General features: G+C 45.3%; 2 protein-coding genes across 7 annotated transcripts in view; one reads left to right on the top strand and one right to left on the bottom strand.

Annotated features, from left to right (window-relative positions):
- The window catches only part of NDFIP2 (Nedd4 family interacting protein 2), a 155,461-nt gene extending 155,005 nt beyond the window's left edge, over positions 1–456 (bottom strand). For all 5 annotated transcript variants that reach the window (XM_056555574.1, XM_056555578.1, XM_056555576.1 and 2 more), the window contains exon 1: positions 336–456. In XM_056555574.1, the coding sequence (XP_056411549.1) occupies positions 336–410 (75 nt within the window). In that variant the 5' untranslated portion in view covers positions 411–456. The remainder of the gene's footprint in view (positions 1–335) is intronic.
- A 5,336-nt stretch (positions 457–5,792) lies between these two features.
- Positions 5,793–17,830, top strand: part of RBM26 (RNA binding motif protein 26) — an 87,791-nt gene continuing 75,753 nt past the window's right edge. Inside the window, exons 1-4 of one of the 2 annotated variants that reach the window (XM_056555572.1) lie at positions 5,793–6,099; positions 8,762–8,880; positions 12,338–12,474; positions 13,922–14,010. In XM_056555572.1, the coding sequence (XP_056411547.1) occupies positions 6,041–6,099; positions 8,762–8,880; positions 12,338–12,474; positions 13,922–14,010 (404 nt within the window). In that variant the 5' untranslated portion in view covers positions 5,793–6,040. Of the gene's footprint in view, positions 6,100–6,243; positions 6,309–8,761; positions 8,881–12,337; positions 12,475–13,921; positions 14,011–17,830 lie in introns of those variants that run through there. The other variant, XM_056555573.1, reaches the window with a different exon arrangement.

Raw genomic sequence — 17,830 nt, 5'->3', positions numbered from 1 at the left:
ATAAGAGACCTCGCATGCAGTTAGACCTGGGCCACCAAGCTAACGGGGAACTGATATCAGATATCACTATGTGCAGAAAAACAGACAAGACCCATCCCAAAAAATCCAACAGGAATTCTACAACAGAGATTTTTCTGCAGATCATGCAAAAAAAATAAAATAGTTGTGGCTTTTGCTGCATACACAGGTAAGCAATACACAGTCAGCAATAATGAAAATCTGGGGCAAACCTGCAACAGAAATGATCAGGATGCAGGACTAATAACCTGCACCGTAGCCAATCCTTGCCGAAAAAATTGACAGAAGGCAGATTAGATTTGTAAAACCACATTCACCTGCAAATCTGCAACAACTGGGTTAACTTGCCCTGAGGCTGGGTTGATATGTTGACTGTAGGGATTGTAGAGCATTTCCAAGTGACTAAACCTTACACGGTTTACTGAGACTCGCCATAAGGCAAAACTGCATCAACTGACGGTCTATCACATGCTGCTCGCAGCCCTGCGGCGGCCACAAGGTGTGAACACAGCCTATCAATGTACTATGCAGTAGTGATATACCCGGAGTGTGGGAATGGATCCTTACAGGAAATCCTATCAGTACTGGGAATTCAGATCATGTGGTTTGGATGTGGTTTGAAGTAGTCTTAGCACTGCCGAAGAGAGGAGGGTTATGCACATCACTGATAGTATGAGGGTGCGTTCACATGAATGGATTTCCCGCTGGGGGTTTGACAGGGGGCGGGGTCTGCGGCAGATTTCCAACAGCGGATATTCCGCAGCCGAAAATTTGCTGAGAGCCCGCCCGTTTCAGTAAAAAAAAAAAAGGAAGGAAAAAACAATTTGAAGAAATGTGAATAAGCCCCTCCTCCCAAAAATGAAATGACTCTCTTTTCCCATTCTACAAATAAAAAAAAAGGAATAACAGTGAAATAAATAAACATATTTGGTATTGCTGCGTGTGGAAATTCCCAAACTATTAAAATAAAATGTTGATCTCATGCGGTGAAATGCATAAACGTAAAAAACAAATACCAAAGTCCAAAATTGCAGATTTTTGATCACATCACATCCCCCCCCCCAAAAAAAAGAGAAAAAAAAGAGACCAAAAAGTCACATATAAGTAAAAGTGGTACTGTTAAGACCAATAATCCCTCATACAGCCCTATAACTATAAAATAAGAAAGGTAAAGGTGGTCGGCAAAGGACAATTTAAAACATACTTTTTTTAAACAAAATTTGTAAAATTTTTTGAAGTACTACATTAATAGAAGAGCAAGTATACGTGGTATTGTTTTAATTGCATTGATATACAGAATAAAAAGAACTTTTCAATTTTACCATGAAGTCCACGTGCAAAAAAAATAAAAATAAAAACCCCACCCCTCTCTTTAATTCTCTCCCACAAAAGTGTTCATTGCGTTGTACATTTTATGGTAAAATAAAGTGTCATTACAAAGTACAATTGATCACACAAAAAACAAACACATATGGGTATGTGGATGGAAAACTAAAAGAGTTATGTGGGGAGATTTATCGAAACCTGTGCAGAGGAAAAGTTCAGATCAGATCGCTTCTTTCATTTTTAACAAGGCCTCTGCAAAATGAAAGAAGCGATCTGATTGGTTGCTATGGGCAAATTGACAACTTTTCCTCTGCACAGGTTTTGATAAATCTCCCCCATGGTTCTTATAAGGTGCAGAAGAAAAAAATCTAACTGCAAAAATGAAAAGTGGCTGTGTCCTCAAGGCTAAAATGGGCTGCATCCTTAAAGGGGTACTCCGGTGGAAAGCATTTTTTATTTTTTAAATCAACTGGTGCCAGAAAGTTAAACAGATTAGTAAATTACTTCTAAGGCTGCATTCACATCTCATTTTTATACTACGGATCCGGCTGGGGGAGGGGCAAACCGAGCTCTCCCGTACCCCAGCCGGACCAGCGCTGAACTCCATTCACTTTAATGAGCCGAACGAAGTCAAACGGTGACTCCGGTCGGCTAATTTTTTACCTGTATCGTTTTGTGACCGGACCTAAAACCATAGTACACTACACCCGTAGTGTAAAAATGAGATGTGAATGCAGCCTAAGACTATGTTTTAAGACTACGGGGATTCATTTAAATGAGCCGACCAGAGTCATATAGTGACTCTGGTCGGCTCATTTTTGCTCCGTATCCGGTTTTTGACCGAATCTAAAACCATGGTATGCCGCAGTTTTAGGTCCGGTAAAAAAACGGATACGGGCAAAAATGAGCCAACCGAAGTCACTATAAGACTCCGGTTGGCTCATTCAAATGAATGAGATACGGGCCAGTTTTCACTGCTCCCAGCCGGATCCGATTCCTGTAGTCTCAAAACGTGGTGTGAATGCACCGTAAAATACAGAGAAAGTTCTTTTCTGTCTGACCACAGTGCTCTCTGCTGACACCTCTGTTCATGTCAGGAACTGTCCAGAGCAGGAGAGGTTTGCTATGTGGATTTGTTCCTCCTCTGGACAGTTCGTGACATGGACAGAGGTGTCAGCAGAGAGCACTGTGGTCAGACAGAAAAGAAATCCAAAAAGTAATGAACTTCCTCTGTATTATACAACAGCTCATAGGTACTGGAAGGATTAAGATTTTTTAATAGAAGTAATTTACAAATATGTTTAACTTTCTGGAGCCAGTTGATTTAAAAAAAAAAAAAAAATGTTTTCCACCGGAGTACCACTTTAAGGTGTTAAAAATCACGGTGTAAAAATTAGTTCTTACACAGCCCACGAAAACGGATAAATATAAAAGATATAGAGGTCTGAATGAGACAATTTTAACCCCTTAGTGCTATAGGATGTATGCATACGTCCCAGCACCCGACACATTCGCGCGATGGGACATATGCATACGTCATAAAGATCTCCGGCACTGCCGCGGGCAGCACAGGAGATCGGTGGCGGGACCCGGCTGTCAATCACAGCTGGAGTCCCGCCGCAGCTGCCAGAGCCGCGATCGTGCCGGTCCCGGCAGCATTAACCCCGTAGATGTCATGATCAATCCTGATCATGGCATATATGGTGTTGACAGGGGGAGTGCTCTCCTCTTGTTCACTAACGGCGGCGCCATGATACGATCGTGGGTCGCCATTGGTTGCTATGGCAGCAGGAGGTCAGATCACTACCTCCTGTCTGCCTGCTATGGAAGCCTGGATCGCCACAGGCTGTGCTGTGTGCAGCTAATCGGGTCATACTGTGCTGCAGTACAAATGTATTGCAGCATAGTATAACCTGTAAACAGTGTTAAAAATAAAATAAAAAGTTCTTCAATAAAAGTATGAAGTGTAAAAAAATATAAATAAATATGCCCCTTTCCCAATAAAAGCCCTGTATTATCACCAAAAAATATCAAAAACACAAATCATATACATAATTGGTATTGCCACGTCCGTAATGATGTGTACTATAAAACTATAATGTAAATTATCCCGCACGGTGAACGCATAAAAAAAAAAAAAAAAAACCCGCAAAATTCGCCAATTTTGGTACAAATAGTGGAATAAAAAAGATCATAAAGGTAGCATGTATTGCAAAAATATGATACCAATAAAAAGCTCATCCCACAAAAAATAAGCCCTTACTCAATGGCGTCGGACAAAAAATAAAAAAGTTATGGCTGTTGGAAAATGAATATCTATCAAGACTAGGCACACCGTAATTTTTGATGCAACAAGTGGTAATTTTTATTTTGCAATCCAAACAAAATGTTACGTTTCGGTCACACGACCTTCATCAGACCTATTAATCATAAGTAAACAAACCAAAAATGAAAAAGATATCTAGGTACATGGTTAAAGGTCAAAATCATGTTAAGCAATATGCCAGCTAGTGGCACAAGATACATAATGTCAAAAATTGATCAACTTAAAAATGGACCTACAATCGAATAGACTCTATCTATGAACACATGGTGTATGGGAAAAACACAGATGATGAATGACTCGAGTCCCAGGACACAAAATTCATTGGAAAATGAAGGCAGAAAAATTATTTTGTTCAGAAAAGTAAAAAGAACATAGAAAACCATACAAAATGGGGATCGCCATACTCATAATGACCCACAGAATAAATATAACATCACTTTTAGCGCACAGTGTACAGCATAAAAATTTTTTTTTTTAAACGCCACAAATTTTCCAGTTTTTCACAATATTTTGGAGTTTTTCACAAAAAATGCTGCATGTGTCAACAAAAATGCACCACTTATATAAAGTACAATATGGCACGAAAAAACGATCTCAGATTTGCTCCGCTCAGAAAAAGCGTTCTAAAGTTATTACCATTTAAAGAGAAAAAAAGAGCCTGGTCATTGAGGTAAAAAAATGTGTCCGTCCTTAAAGGACAACTGCAGCGGCATTACACTTATCCCCTATCCACAGGATAGGGGATAAGTGTTTGATCGCGGGAGGTCCGACCGCTGGGACCCCCCCGATCTCCCTAACGGGGTGCCGCCATAAGCGCTCATGGTGAGCGCTAAGGCGCGTAGCGTCGACCTAGAGGTCGACGGTGATGCCCCGTCTCTTCCCCGTCCCCATACAGTTCTATGGGGTATGCGGGGAGGCACGAATGCTGCCTCCCCGCCTTTCCCATAGAGATGTATGGAGGAGGCCTGCCGGCCGCAACGTCAAGCTGCGGCTGGCACGCCCCCTGCACGGGAGAGCCGCGGCCCCGTACAGGAGATCGCTGGGGGCCCCAGCATTCGGACCCCCCGCAATCAAACACTTATCCCCTATCCTCAAGATAGGGGATAAGTGTTTGCAATGCTGCAGATGTCCTTTAAGGAGTTAAACATACTTATTTTGTCAAAAAGTAGTACTTTTTTAAATCAAGTACAATAGAAAAGCTGTAATCATGGGTATTGTTTAAATCAATTTGACACAGAATAAAGAGAAAACATGTTAGTTCTACCATAAAAAACCGAACCCCCGAAAGTTGCTAAATTGCATTTTTTTTACCATTTCCCCTCCCCCCACAAAAAATATATTTGCTGTTACACTGTACATTTTATGGTAAAATGAAAGGTGTCATTACAAAGTATAATTGGTCGCACAAAAAACAAGCCCTAAAAGGGGTCTGTGGATAGAAAAATAAGAGAATTATAGCTATAGCTCTTAAAGGGGAACTCCAAAAAAAAAAATGTATTCTTCCATTGTGCTTGACTTACCTCTCGCCAGCATTGGGGAAGCAAAGGAAGCTAAGTAAAGGTTTAAATTAATTTTAATTGCAGCAGCCCAAAGCCCAAGCATAAGGGGAGAGTAAATACATTTGTCAGAGTACCCCTTTAAAAGGCGAGGATATAAGAATATGAGACGTGTCACAGGGGGAACCTGGTCTCCGCTGGATGTGTACAACTACAACTCCCAGCGTGTCCACCTTTGCTGCAACCTTCCATTGCAGGACATGTTAGGACTTATGGGGGAGATCTATCAAAGTGGGGCAGCTGCCCATAGCAACCAATCAGATTGCTTCTTTTATTTTTAGAGGCCTTGTTTAAAAATGAAAGAAGCAATCTGATTGGTTGCTATGGGCAACTGCCCCACTTTGATAGATCTCCCCCATAAGTCCTTACACGTCCTGCAATGCAAAGTAGCAGCAAATGTGCACACGCTGGGAGTTGTAGTTGTACACATCCAGTGGGAACTACAATTCCCACGATACACCGGCGTCTCACACATAAACTCTGTTTCCAACCAGGTCTATGAAACGTTGCGCTCTAAAGCTTCCGCTACTAGGTTTGCGCATGCGCACGTCCTTCCCCGTGCGTCTCTTGGACGTGATGACGTAGAAATCTATCGCGATCTCTGGAGGCAGCCATTACACCGTACAGGCTTCTGCGGTGTATTAGGGGGGTGTAAGTGTAGTGGTGTCGGTACCGAGGTAGGGGGGTACGCCGGTGTTGGGATTACTTGTCGGTGTGCACGGCGGTACGAAGCACGGCTCTGAGCCCGGGCCTACCCCCACCCCAGCAGGCCTGCCTCCCCCCCCCCCCGTGTCCCCGCTTCGGCTGCTCCAACATGATCATAGAGGACTTCGATGCGCTCAAGCACTGGCTGTCTAAGACCTTGGAGCCTATGTGAGTGTGGGGGTGCGAGGGTTGGATGTGCGCATGTCTGCAGGTTACAGGTTGGAAGGGTCCACAACTCCCATTATGCAGGGGCAAGACTACAACTCTCGTCAGGAGTCACAATGGACTACTACTGCCCTCTGGTTAGGGAGAGGTCTGCAGGGAGTGATGGAGGCTGAACTATGGGGGATCCATGAGGACTCATTCATCAGCACAATGTACAATTCATCACCACCTTGCACTCCAGATGTTGCAAAACTACAACTCCCAGCATGCCCGGACAGCCAACGGCTGTCCGGGCATGCTGGGAGCTGTAGTTTTGCACCATCTGGAGGTCCGCAGTTTGGAGACCTAAGCACTATCAGGTCTTAGGGCCCTTACATAGCACCATATTAGTTCATTATTTAACTGGGCCTCCTGTTGTCATTGCCGCTAGGTGACGCCATAATAAGAGCCGGCATGGAGGAGATTTATCAAAACCTGTGCAGAGAAAGAGTGGTGCAGTTGCCCATAGCAACCAATCAGATCGCTTCTTTCATTTTTCAAAGCCCTCCAAAAAAAAAATCAAAAAGCAATCTGGTTGCCATAGGCAACTCGTCAACATTTCCTTTGCACAGGTTGTGATACATCTGCCCCTATGTTCTTTTCTATGTCTGTACGGGAAATGTGCCTTTTTTGCAATACCAGATCCAACCTATGGACAGGTGGTCTTAAAAGGAAACCTAATTTGTGACCAGACCACCTCCTTACATTGCTCCATGATCTAGTTCTGATGCATCTCTGGGAACACCCCACCTAACCCTCCCTTTTGGAGATGTTCTGACCCCCTCACCTAGCTATCGCATTCCGGCCATCTGCAATATTTTTGTACAAAATGAATAAAGGCAGAATTGCAGACTCCATCTCATATGGATCTTTGGGATACGGGGATTTTGGAGGAAGCTTATCACAACTGCTTTATACTGTGCTTTTTGATATTATGGGATTGAAAGTTACAAAGGAGAAGGGAAATCTTGAAATTGAGATTTTTCCTCATGTCTATTGATCTTTGGAAATCGGTTTGTGGTTGTGATTAGAGATGAGCGAACTTACAGTAAATTAAATTCGTCACGAACTTCTCGGCTCGGCAGTTGATGACTTTTCCTGCATAAATTAGTTCAGCTTTCAGGTGCTCCGGTGGGCTGGGAAAGGTGGATACAGTCCTTGGAAAGAGTCTCCTAGGACTGTATCCACCTTTTCCAGCCCACCGGAGCACCGGAAAGCTGAACTAATTTATGCAGGAAAAGTCATCAACTGCCGAGCCGAGAAGTTCGTGACGAATCGAATTTGCTGTAAGTTCGCTCATCTCTTGTTGTGATCTCACCAATAAAAGCCTGAGGAAAATATGGTCAATAAAGTTATGAGAGAGGAAAAAAAAATCCTCTACAAAAAAAATTAGTGAAAGTTTTTGGAGGTGAAGGAAAATGTTTATTCTGTCCTAGGGTAAGCGGGTGGATTTTAAAGAAGTATCATAAACAAAAACGGATTGGGGATAAGTCAGTGTTTTCAAACCAGGGTGCCACCAGCTGTTGCAAAACTACAACTCCCAGCATGCACGGACAGCCGTTGGCTGTCCGGGCATGTAGGGAGTTGTAGTTTTGCAACAGCTGGAGGCACCCTGGTTGGAAAACACTGGGATAAGATCGTTGGGTGGGGATTCAACTGCTGGCACTCTGTCTCTCTCCAGGAACGCATGTCAACCCCTGCCTGAAGTGGCAGCCGACACCGCCCCGTCCCAGTGGTCGGACCCCCCAACCCCCTGTGAACTAAAACTTATCTTCTATCCTGCGGATCAGTTTTTGTTCATGATATATTTCCTTTAAAGGGGTACTCTGGTGGAAATTATTTTTTTTCATGAACTGGTGCCAGAAAGTTAAACAGATTTGTAAATTAGTATTGTGAGACCGCACTCACCCATAGTCTCTGTGCAGAAAGTGGTTTATTCTTCTAAAATGACAGTGTCCATGGAACACAGGCTACCGCAGGTCGGCTGAGACTCTCAGAGGCGCTCCAATAGGTGTGACAGCTGTTTCACGGGTCTCAGCCTGCTTCGTCAGACCAGATTTGTAAATTACTTCTATTAAAAAATCTTTATCCTTTCAGTACTTATTAGCAGCTGTATGCTACAGAGGAAATTCTTTTCTTTTTGAATTTCTTTTTTGTCTTGTCCACAGTGCTCTCTGCTGACACCTCTGTCCGTGTCAGGAACTGTCCAGAGCAGCATAGGTTTGCTATGGGGATTTTCTCCTGCTATGGACAGTTTCTGATACGGGCAGCAGGTGTCAGCAGAGAGCACTGTGGACAAGACAAAAAAGAAATTCAAAAAGAGAAGAATTTCCTCTGTAGCATACAGCTGCTAATAAATATCGGAAGGGTAAAGATTTTTTAATTAGAAGTAATTTACAAATCTGTTTAACTTTCTGGCACCAGTTGATTTAAAAACAAATTGTTTTTCATCTGAGTACCCCCTTTAAGGGTTGTATCTAATGACTTGTAATAATGAAGTTAAACGTATAAAAGTGGGGGGGGGGGGGGAGATTTGGGAAAATATGCAAAGGTTTATTTTGAATGGGTTTAAACTACATAGACCTTAGAAAGCTGAATTGCTGGACTTTTTTCTTTTATATTATAGTTGTGACGCTGATCCATCAGCCCTTGCGAAGTACGTTATTGCATTAGTGAAGAAGGATAAAAATGACAGAGAATTGAAGGCCCTGTGCATAGATCAGCTGGATGTTTTTCTTCAGAGGGGTAAGTCCACAAATTATCACAGTTTTTTACCAAACAAGAACTACAACTTCCAGCTGTCCGAGAAACACTGTTTTATATGGTTAAGGCTGCATTCACACCACGTTTTTGCAATACAGTTCCCGTATACATTTTTAATGTGAAAACCGTGTGGAACCGTATTGAAAACCGTACGCATTGACTCTCCATTGAAAACCACATGCCAAACGATGCCTCCGGTTGTGTCCGTTTTGCATCCTGTACGGTTTTGTCAGTTTTTTTTTCCCCATACCCAAAACCATAGCCTACCGCGGTTTATGGTCCTGGTGAAAAACTGTATTAAACCGTATACGTTTTTTTTTTTAATTTTTTTTTTTTAACATGGGAGTCAATGGGAACCGCACAGAACTGTGTGTGCATACGGTTCCATACGGTTTTTGACTTTGCACCGTTTTTTTTCTTGGAATTTCAATCAAACAAGTGAAATTTTATTCATAATGGAGTGAAAAGTTAAAAACATATACCATATTTTTCGCCGTATAAGATGCACTTTTTCTTCCCCAAAACTAGGGGGAAAAAGTCGGTGCGTCTTATACAGCGAATACACCCCTATCACGGCGGTCCCTGCGGCCATCAACGGCCGGAACCCGCGGCTAATACAGGACATCACCGATCGCGGTGATGCCCTGTATTAACCCTTCAGACGCGGCGATCAAAGCTGACCGACGTGTCTGAAGGGAAAGTGACACTAACCCGGCTGTTCAGTCGGGCTGTTCGGGACCGCCGCGATTTCACCGCGGCGGTCCCGAACAGCCCGACTGAATAGCCGGGTTAGTGCTTACAGGACATCGGGAGGGACCTTACCTGCCTCCTCGGTGTCTTCTCCGTTCAGGGATCCCCTGTATGGCCGGCGCTCTCCTTCCTCGTCATCACGTCGTCGCGTACGTGCGTCGGCATGTGTAACAACGTGATGGCGGCGACTGAGAGCGAGGATACCCGGCCGGCAGCAGAGACGTTCCGGAGCGACGGAGACACGGCGACAGCGATGGCGCGACATCCAGGGCAGCGGTGACGTGTCCTGCAGTTGTCTTCAATCTGCGGACCTCCAGATGTTGCAAAACTACTCGGCTGTCCGGGCATGCTGGGAGTTGTAGTTTTGCAACATCTGGAGGTCCGCAGGTTGAAGACCACTATTGGGTTCAAAATCTTTATATTTTTAGATTTTGCACCTATAAATTGGGTGCGCCTTATACGCCGGTGCGTCCTATAGGGCGAAAAATACGGTACTTTTTTTTTCTTAAAAAAACGGATGCAACTGTACATCATTTTTTCATTTAACTGTATACGGGTTAAAATTTGTACACACGTTTTGATACAGTTTAGTCCGGTTTTGAGGAATCCGTTTTTCATCAAAAACCTGGTACGGGAACTGTATTGCAAAAACGTGGTGTGCATGCATCCTAAGGCTAGGTTCCCACTGCGCCGGCAGAATCAGTCGGCGCTAGGACCATGCGGACACTACAGTCTCCAATAGACTGCAATGTGTTCCGTGAGTATTTACTCCTGAAGAATGAGCAACGCCATTCTTCAGGCGGAAATTTTCAAGCAGATTTTCCATTCACAAATTCCGAAGTGTGAATTTGTGAACGGAAACCTATTCACTACACTATATACATTTTAGTAAGCAGAATTTCTGCCTGCAATTTCAAAGCGGAATTGCAGGCGGATATTCCGTAGTGTGAACCTAACCTAATTCAGAGGAATTTCTAACCAGAAAGACAGAAGGAATATCTCGAGGTTATATCATTGTTTCCTTGCTCGGCCATACTTCTGTCCATCTGCTGCCCAGAGAACTATTGTTTACATTGTGATCGGTGCGCTGCAGAGATTGATTCACTCAAAATTGCAAAAATGGGCTTCACAGCTTACTGGTACAAGGGCAGGTAAAAAAAAAAAAAAAGTTCCCAACATGAGGCCATGTTTACACAGCGGAATTCCGCCAGACATTTTGTTCAAATTTACTGCCTATTTGCTTCAAAGGGGTTTTGCTGTCCCATTCACTCAGCGGAATTTCCATAGCGGCAATTCCGATTTCTACAAAATTTAAAAACCTTTCTTTAAATTTTGTAAAATTGCAGGGGGAATCCCATTGAACTCAATGAGGCTTAAAATTCGGCAGAATTTAGAGAACACAAAATTCCGCTGCAATTTCGGGGGGAATTCTGCAATTACGTTCAGCAAACTTTGCTAAATGAAATTTATGTGGAATTGCTAAATTTATGGGAGAGGTTGTACAGGTGCAAAATACTGCGGAAAAGCTACTTGCTTGCCAACTACAGTGACCCCCCGCTTCAACATACAATGCTTTTGTATGTCGGGGCCATTGCATAACCGGCTATCCGGCAGCGCAGACTTCTTCAGCTGCCACCAGATAGCCGTTTATGGTGCCCCGTGTGGTCCGCTGACGATCACTTACCTGTCCTTCGGGCTCCAGGGCGTCCTCTTCGGGATCCCCTGCATCGTCCGCGCTCTCCATCGTCATCACGTCGCTGCGTACGCCGTCCCGTCATCCAATAGGAGTGGCGTGCGTAGCGACGGAGAGCGAGGATGCCGGGGAAGCAGAGGCCTTGCCAGAGCGTCGGGGACACCCCGGGACGCGGCATCAGCGATGGGAGGCGACATCCAGGGCAGCGGTGATGGTCCGGAGCGGCGGGGAAACCCTGGGGACGCGGCTACAGTGATGGAAGGTGACATCCAGGGCAGCAGTGACGAGTGGTGACGGTCCGGAGCGGCGGGGACAGGTGAGTACAACTTCCTATACCAGTGGTCTTCAACCTGGGGACCTCCAGATGTTGCAAAACTACAATTCCCAACATGCTCTGTGTTTTAGTTTTGCAACATCTGGAGGTCCGCAGGTTGTAGACCACTGTCCTATACTTTACATTGCACGGATCCCTCAACGTACGATGGTTTCAACAAAGGATGGTTCATTTGGAACAGATTACCATCGTATGTTGAGGGACCACTGTACTTATGGGCTGAGTGGCTGCTTGGCATTAAAGGGGCTGTCCAGTATTAGAAAAACACAGCTTTTTTTTTTTTTACAAAAACAGCACCACTCCTGTCTGATATTGCAGCTCATCTCCATTGAATTGCATGGGACTGAGCTGCAGTACTACACATAACCTATGGGCAAGAGTTAGTGGACAACCCTGCGCATAGGGGAAATGAACTTTGCGTCTAGGCTTCCCCTTTAAATGTAGCTGTTCTGCAGTATCTTGCGCAGTGGGTAGGTCAACACAGTGCAAGCCATAGAACAAGGGCTTTTCCCCCTTTTGTTTGCTGCTTATGCCATTGGACACCCTTCGACTGATAACGTGATGCCATATGGAGATTGTGCCACAGTATTGTGAAAGTAACTAAAACTAACTTTATATTTTAATGTCATTGTATGAACTTTACTTTTAACTATTTCTTTCAGAAACCCAAGGTTTTGTAGATAAATTATTTGAAGCTGTGAACACAAAGAGCTATCTCCCACCCCCAGAGCCCACATCAACAGTAATTGTAAAAGAAGACCCTTTAGAAAACCCAGAAAAAGAAGCCAAGAAAGAAGAGGTATACATAAGAAAAATATTAGAAGTTGCTTTGAATTATATGTGTACAGCTTTGCTACTTGGGGACATCAGTGGGGGAAAAAGCTGCAAGCAATGACTTCACATTTATAACCCACTGACACCACTTGTCTGCAACCAGAACTGTATGCATATGATGAAGTGAATATAATTAATATAAAGTATTATAATACCTTAGTAATCTCCCTATTAAAGAAAAAAAATCAAGTATAAGAGGGTTAAACGGGTACTCCGGTGAAAACCATTTTCTTTTTACAATCAACTGTTGCCAGAAAGTTAAATAGATTTGTAAATTACTTCTATTTAAAAATCTTAATCCTTCCATTACTGGAAGTAATGTACAAATCTGTATAACTTTCTGGCACCAGTTGATTTAAAAAAAAAAAAAAAAAAAAAAAAAAAAAAAATTTCCACTTGAGTACCCATTTAACCCCCTTCCTGTTATGTTACGCTTCCACACAGGTTTTTTTTCTGGTGTTTTTGGGAAAACTGTCACTGCAGATTTTGAGCCAAAGTCAGAAATGGATCCAGTAGGAAGAAGTATAAATCCTTCCTTTTTATATTTCTCATTCCTTTTGGATCCACTTCTGATTTTGGCTCAAAAATTACAGTGGCAGCTTTCCACAATAATGCCAGGAAAAATCTGTGTGGAACCCTTGCTTTAGGATGCTAACGCCATACCCGATGGGTGCCAGCTGATGACTGTGCCGTTGGTGGTATAGTGGTTTGATCGGCTATCCTGCGATCTAATGTTAGGGTGCCTATCGGTTAGGTTTGAAGCTAGGCCTTAGTGGCTGCTTTGACAGTTATACGTAGCTGGCAGGCTATACCAATAAAGTGCCAATTGCACACATCCACGTAAGCAGTCAAGTGATTGGTTATAAAAGGGGGCAGAAAAAGTAAAAAATTCTTATTTTTAACAACAAAAAAAAATGTATAACTCAAACGATAGTTTTTTTTTTTTTTTTTTTTTTTTTTTTTTTTTTTTTAATATATATATCAGTATAAGGCTAAGTTTCCACTTGGGTTTTTTTCTGGCAGTTTTTGGATATCTGCCACTACAGTTTTTGAGCCAAAGCCAGAAATGGACCCATAAGGGAGGAGAAGTGTAAGTCCTTCCTTTATATGTCCTATTCCTTTTGAATACATTTCTGACTTTGGCTCAAAAACTGCAGTGGCAATATTCCAAAAACTGCCAGAAAAAAAACCAAGTAGAGACTTAGCCTTAACCTCCCGACAACTTTGCCTGAGGCTTGGCTGAGACTAAAGCAATAAGGATACGGTTTTGTTGAATGTCCCATAGACTTGCATGTGACTTCCGGTAAATCATTGCCAGTTCAAAATGATTGAACAATTGACCGCTGAGAGATTTATTTTTTTGCTTATGTGTCTCATTGCATTGTTTCCTTATCATTCGTCTTTTACTTAAGATACCCAAAGATGATGAAAAAGACAAAAAAGCTTTAAGAAGAGTGAATCATAGTCCGCAGCCATCGAGTACACGTCACAGAGAAAATAAGTAATTATGCATTTTATTTTTCCTTCTAGCAGTAAAAAGGAATAGTAAAGTGATTCTCTTTTTTTAAACATGCCCTTTAATAACCTTTTCTGTGTCCATGTAGCTTTCACTATTTTGGAGCTGAAATCCATTTATGTAGATTTCAGCCTTGAAATGATACTTAGTAAAATGGATTGTGTCTTCTGAACAGAAAGTGTTTAGATCTATCAGTACACGAGTGTAGTAAACATTTGATTCTATTGGTCTGTGCTGCTGTACGGTGCATAGTCTTTCTACGAGCACGGCTTCTAGGGGACTATTTCTCGGTAATGCAGCATACCAAGTGTGCCATTTGTGTTTCTGTTGGGTCACCTCATATTGAATATTATAGCCCTACAGTAAATATATGCTCTAGTGTAGCTATGAGCACCACCTATGTAGCCACATAAGTCAGTTGAACAAAGCATATTGTTCTCTAGGAAAATGATTATTTCTCTATCGGCTCCATTGGGGGACACAGACAGTGGGTGTATCTTGCTGTCTCTAGGAGGAGGGACACTATGGTGATTAAAAAAAAGTCAGCTCCTCCCAGCAGGATATACCGCCTTCAGGCTCTGAACTAGTCAGTTTAAGCTTAGTGTCTGAAGGAGGTGGACGTGGTCTGGATTGCTCCAGACCAGGTCTTCTGTTTTTTTGTTTTCCTAGTATAGGGACGTGTTAGTTTTTTTAATTTTATTTTCTGTTTTCAGGTGTGGACTTTTCCCCATTGCGAGTGAGGGGGCACAGACATTGCGTATATGCGCTGTTAACCCCCCCTCGCAAACGGTCAGCGCTTGGGTGGTATCTCACAGGTCCGGGTCCCCCTATTTCCCTGCTCGCCTCGCTCGTGCATAGCAGCCAGGCATGATGCAGGTAACTAAAGCTGACTGAAGACTTCACTGAAGACTCCAGTAGGTAAGTTCTTCTGACTGAGGTAAGTACTTCCCCCTTTTTTCTCCATAGGTACGGACCCGCAGCAGCTGGAGACCCCCTGTTTTGGCCCACCTTCAGTTTTTGGGGCTAGCTTACAGGGGCTGCACTTCATTTTTTGGGGAGCAGTGGCACCTGAAGGGACATCAAATAGGGGGCACTTCACTTGTGTGTGTGTGTGTGTGTGTGTGTGTTTGGTGTGACTACGTCCACAGCGCCTTATTCCGGCACTTCACTTATGTGTGTATGTGTGTGTATTGGTGTTACTTCGTACACAGCGCCTTATATGCGGCTGTCAGCCACGGCGCTGTCCTGTCCCGGGCCGGGCGCTCTCAGCGCCGGCTTACTTTCACTTTGCCGGCAGTGCCTTATACGCGGCTGTAAGTCGCGGCGCTGCTATGAGCCGGGCGCTTCAGCGCTGGTTTCTTTCTTTTCTCCGGCAGTCTCTGCCGGCGTTGGTCGCCCGCTCTATCCCCCGAGTGCACAAACGGGACAGGTGCGCTCGGGACAAGGAGCGGGCGCCGTGACAGTTCTCTTCGGCCGGTCTGCAGCTCCACCCACAGGGCTGGGAGCGCTCAGAGGCGCGAAGCAGCCTCCAATCAGCGCCGTGGGCGCAATTTTCAGTAGGAAGGGGTCAGTTACTTTGTGCCATACTTCAGGCACGCCCCTCTCTTCCTATTGGCTGGCCTTTTTCACTCTCTAACTGCACAGAGTGAGTCTCCTCACTGCAGCTGACAGGGGACACAGACTAGGGTGAGAAAGTTCCCTTCTTTTCACACATTATGTCCGTACCCAGAGCTGTTCCTCCCTCTAAACAGAGACCTGAAACTTCAGTGACTTACTATCTCTGTAAGCACTGTAATACCAAGATGTCTGGCTCTGCCGAGCCCACTTGTCCTGCCTCCTCCACTGCTCCCCAAGACCCCCTGGTACCCCCTGATGCCCCTTCGGTCCCGGTGGATCCAGCCGCTCCCCCAGCCTGGGTTTCTTCCCTGACCCAGTATATAGCTGACTTGACCCAAGTCTCCGGCTCGGTGGCTGAGGCCTCCCGGGAAGTGGTGTCCGCCTTGAAGGGGTCTTCCCTGCGCAGGACCTCTGGAAGGGCTCACTCCTCATCTTCACATACTTCATGCTCTCACAAGAGTCCTAGGGGTGCCTCGTCTGACTCTTCCAATGAGTCTTCAGATAGATGTGAGCGTTCCCCTCGTGGGTCCAGCCCCCCTTGTCATCTGGGCACAAATGTCGCTCCTCCAGAGGACGTTCTCGGAGTCGCCGCTCTGCCACGCCAGAGCCGCGTACTCGGTCAGTCGCCCCCCCTCCAGGACTGCCTCTACTCATTCTCATTCCTCTGGTGGACGAGGCTTCCGAGCCGGCATCTGACTCAGAGGACCGCCCAGACTCTGTTGCAACGGTGAATTCTTTGGTTACAGCCATAAGAGACACCTTTCACTTAGAGGACCCAGGATCTTCGGATGTCAGCACCTCAGAAGTTCAGCTCTCACACTGACTTTGACGACATTCTGGATACCGCATGGAAACATCCAGACAAGAGGTTCTCGGGAATCAAGACAATTCAAGATCGTTATCCATTTGACAAGGTCTTTGTCACTAAGGTGGTTTCCCCTCCCTCAGTGGACCCACCTGTTTCCCGGATCAATAAGGAGACTACACTGCCTCTGGCAGATGCCGCTGCCTTCAAGGATCCCACGGAGAAGAAGGTAGAATCCTTAGCGAAGTTTGCCACTGAAGCTGCTGGCTCTTCTCTTCTTCCCATCTTCGCCTCAACATGGGTGTCCAAGGGCCTGTCGGAGTGGTGCCAAAAGCTCCGTCAGGATATCTTAGCGGGATCCCCCCCGGAGGATCTGTCTGCTTTGGCTCTCCAATGCTCTAAAGCCGGGGATTTTCTGTGCGCAGCTTCCATGCAGGCAGCCCGTTGTTCTGCCTATGCTGTGGGTCATCTAGCGGCTCTCCGCCGCTCTGTGGCTTAAGGCTTGGAATGCGGATGTCACTTCAAAAACATCTCTCACTGAGCTTCCCTTTACAGGTGGCTGTCATTTTGGCAAACGCCTTGATGAGTTCCTTGTTACCTCAAAATAAGGCTCTCCCTACTTCCCAAAGGAAGTCCTTTTCCTTTTGGTCCTTTCGGACCTCCAGTTCCAACAAGGGGTCCGGGCAGGCGCCCTCGCGGGACAAGAAGGCTCCCTCGTTCCGGGCTCTACCGTCTTGGAAGTCGGACTCCAACCGGTCCGGCCATTTTGCGCCCAAATCAGGCAACCGCAAGCCCACTTCTGCATGAAGTGAGGCCCCCACCCACGGTTTCTTCTCGGGTGGGAGGTCGTCTCTTACTTTTTCGAGACATTTGGACCTCTCACATTCAAGACTCTTGGGTCAGAGACGTGGTGTCCAACTGTTACCGGATCGAATTTGCATCCCTTCCGAGGGATCGCTTTTTTCGCTCCCGGGCCCCCCGGTGACCATGGCCGAGGTGACAGATTCTCTCCTGGGCAGAGAGCAAGGTTCCGGCCATTTCGGCGATTCACATCCTGGGGGTGCTCAACTGGGAAGAGGACTTCCTCAGTCGGTCCTCACCCGACCCCGGCGAGTGGTCCCTACATCCAGAGGTTTTTGCCCAACTCTGCGACCTCTGGGGCATCCCAGACGTGGACCTCTTCACGTCCCGGCACAATCGGAAGATCCTTCCTTTTGTGTCCAAGTCCCGGGACCCTCAGGCTCTAGCCGTGGACGCCCTAGGGATTCCTTGGGCGAGGTTTGCCCTACCCTATCTGTTCCCTCCTCTTCCACTTCTTCCCAGGGTACTGAGAAAGCTCAAGGCAGATGGCGTCTCCACCATTCTGGTAGCCCCAGATTGGCC

This window comes from Hyla sarda, chromosome 2 (genome assembly GCF_029499605.1).
Source record: "Hyla sarda isolate aHylSar1 chromosome 2, aHylSar1.hap1, whole genome shotgun sequence".
Taxonomy (NCBI): domain Eukaryota; kingdom Metazoa; phylum Chordata; class Amphibia; order Anura; family Hylidae; genus Hyla; species Hyla sarda.
The sequence above is the reverse complement of the archived record's forward strand: the minus strand, read 5'-3'. Positions and strand labels throughout refer to the sequence as shown.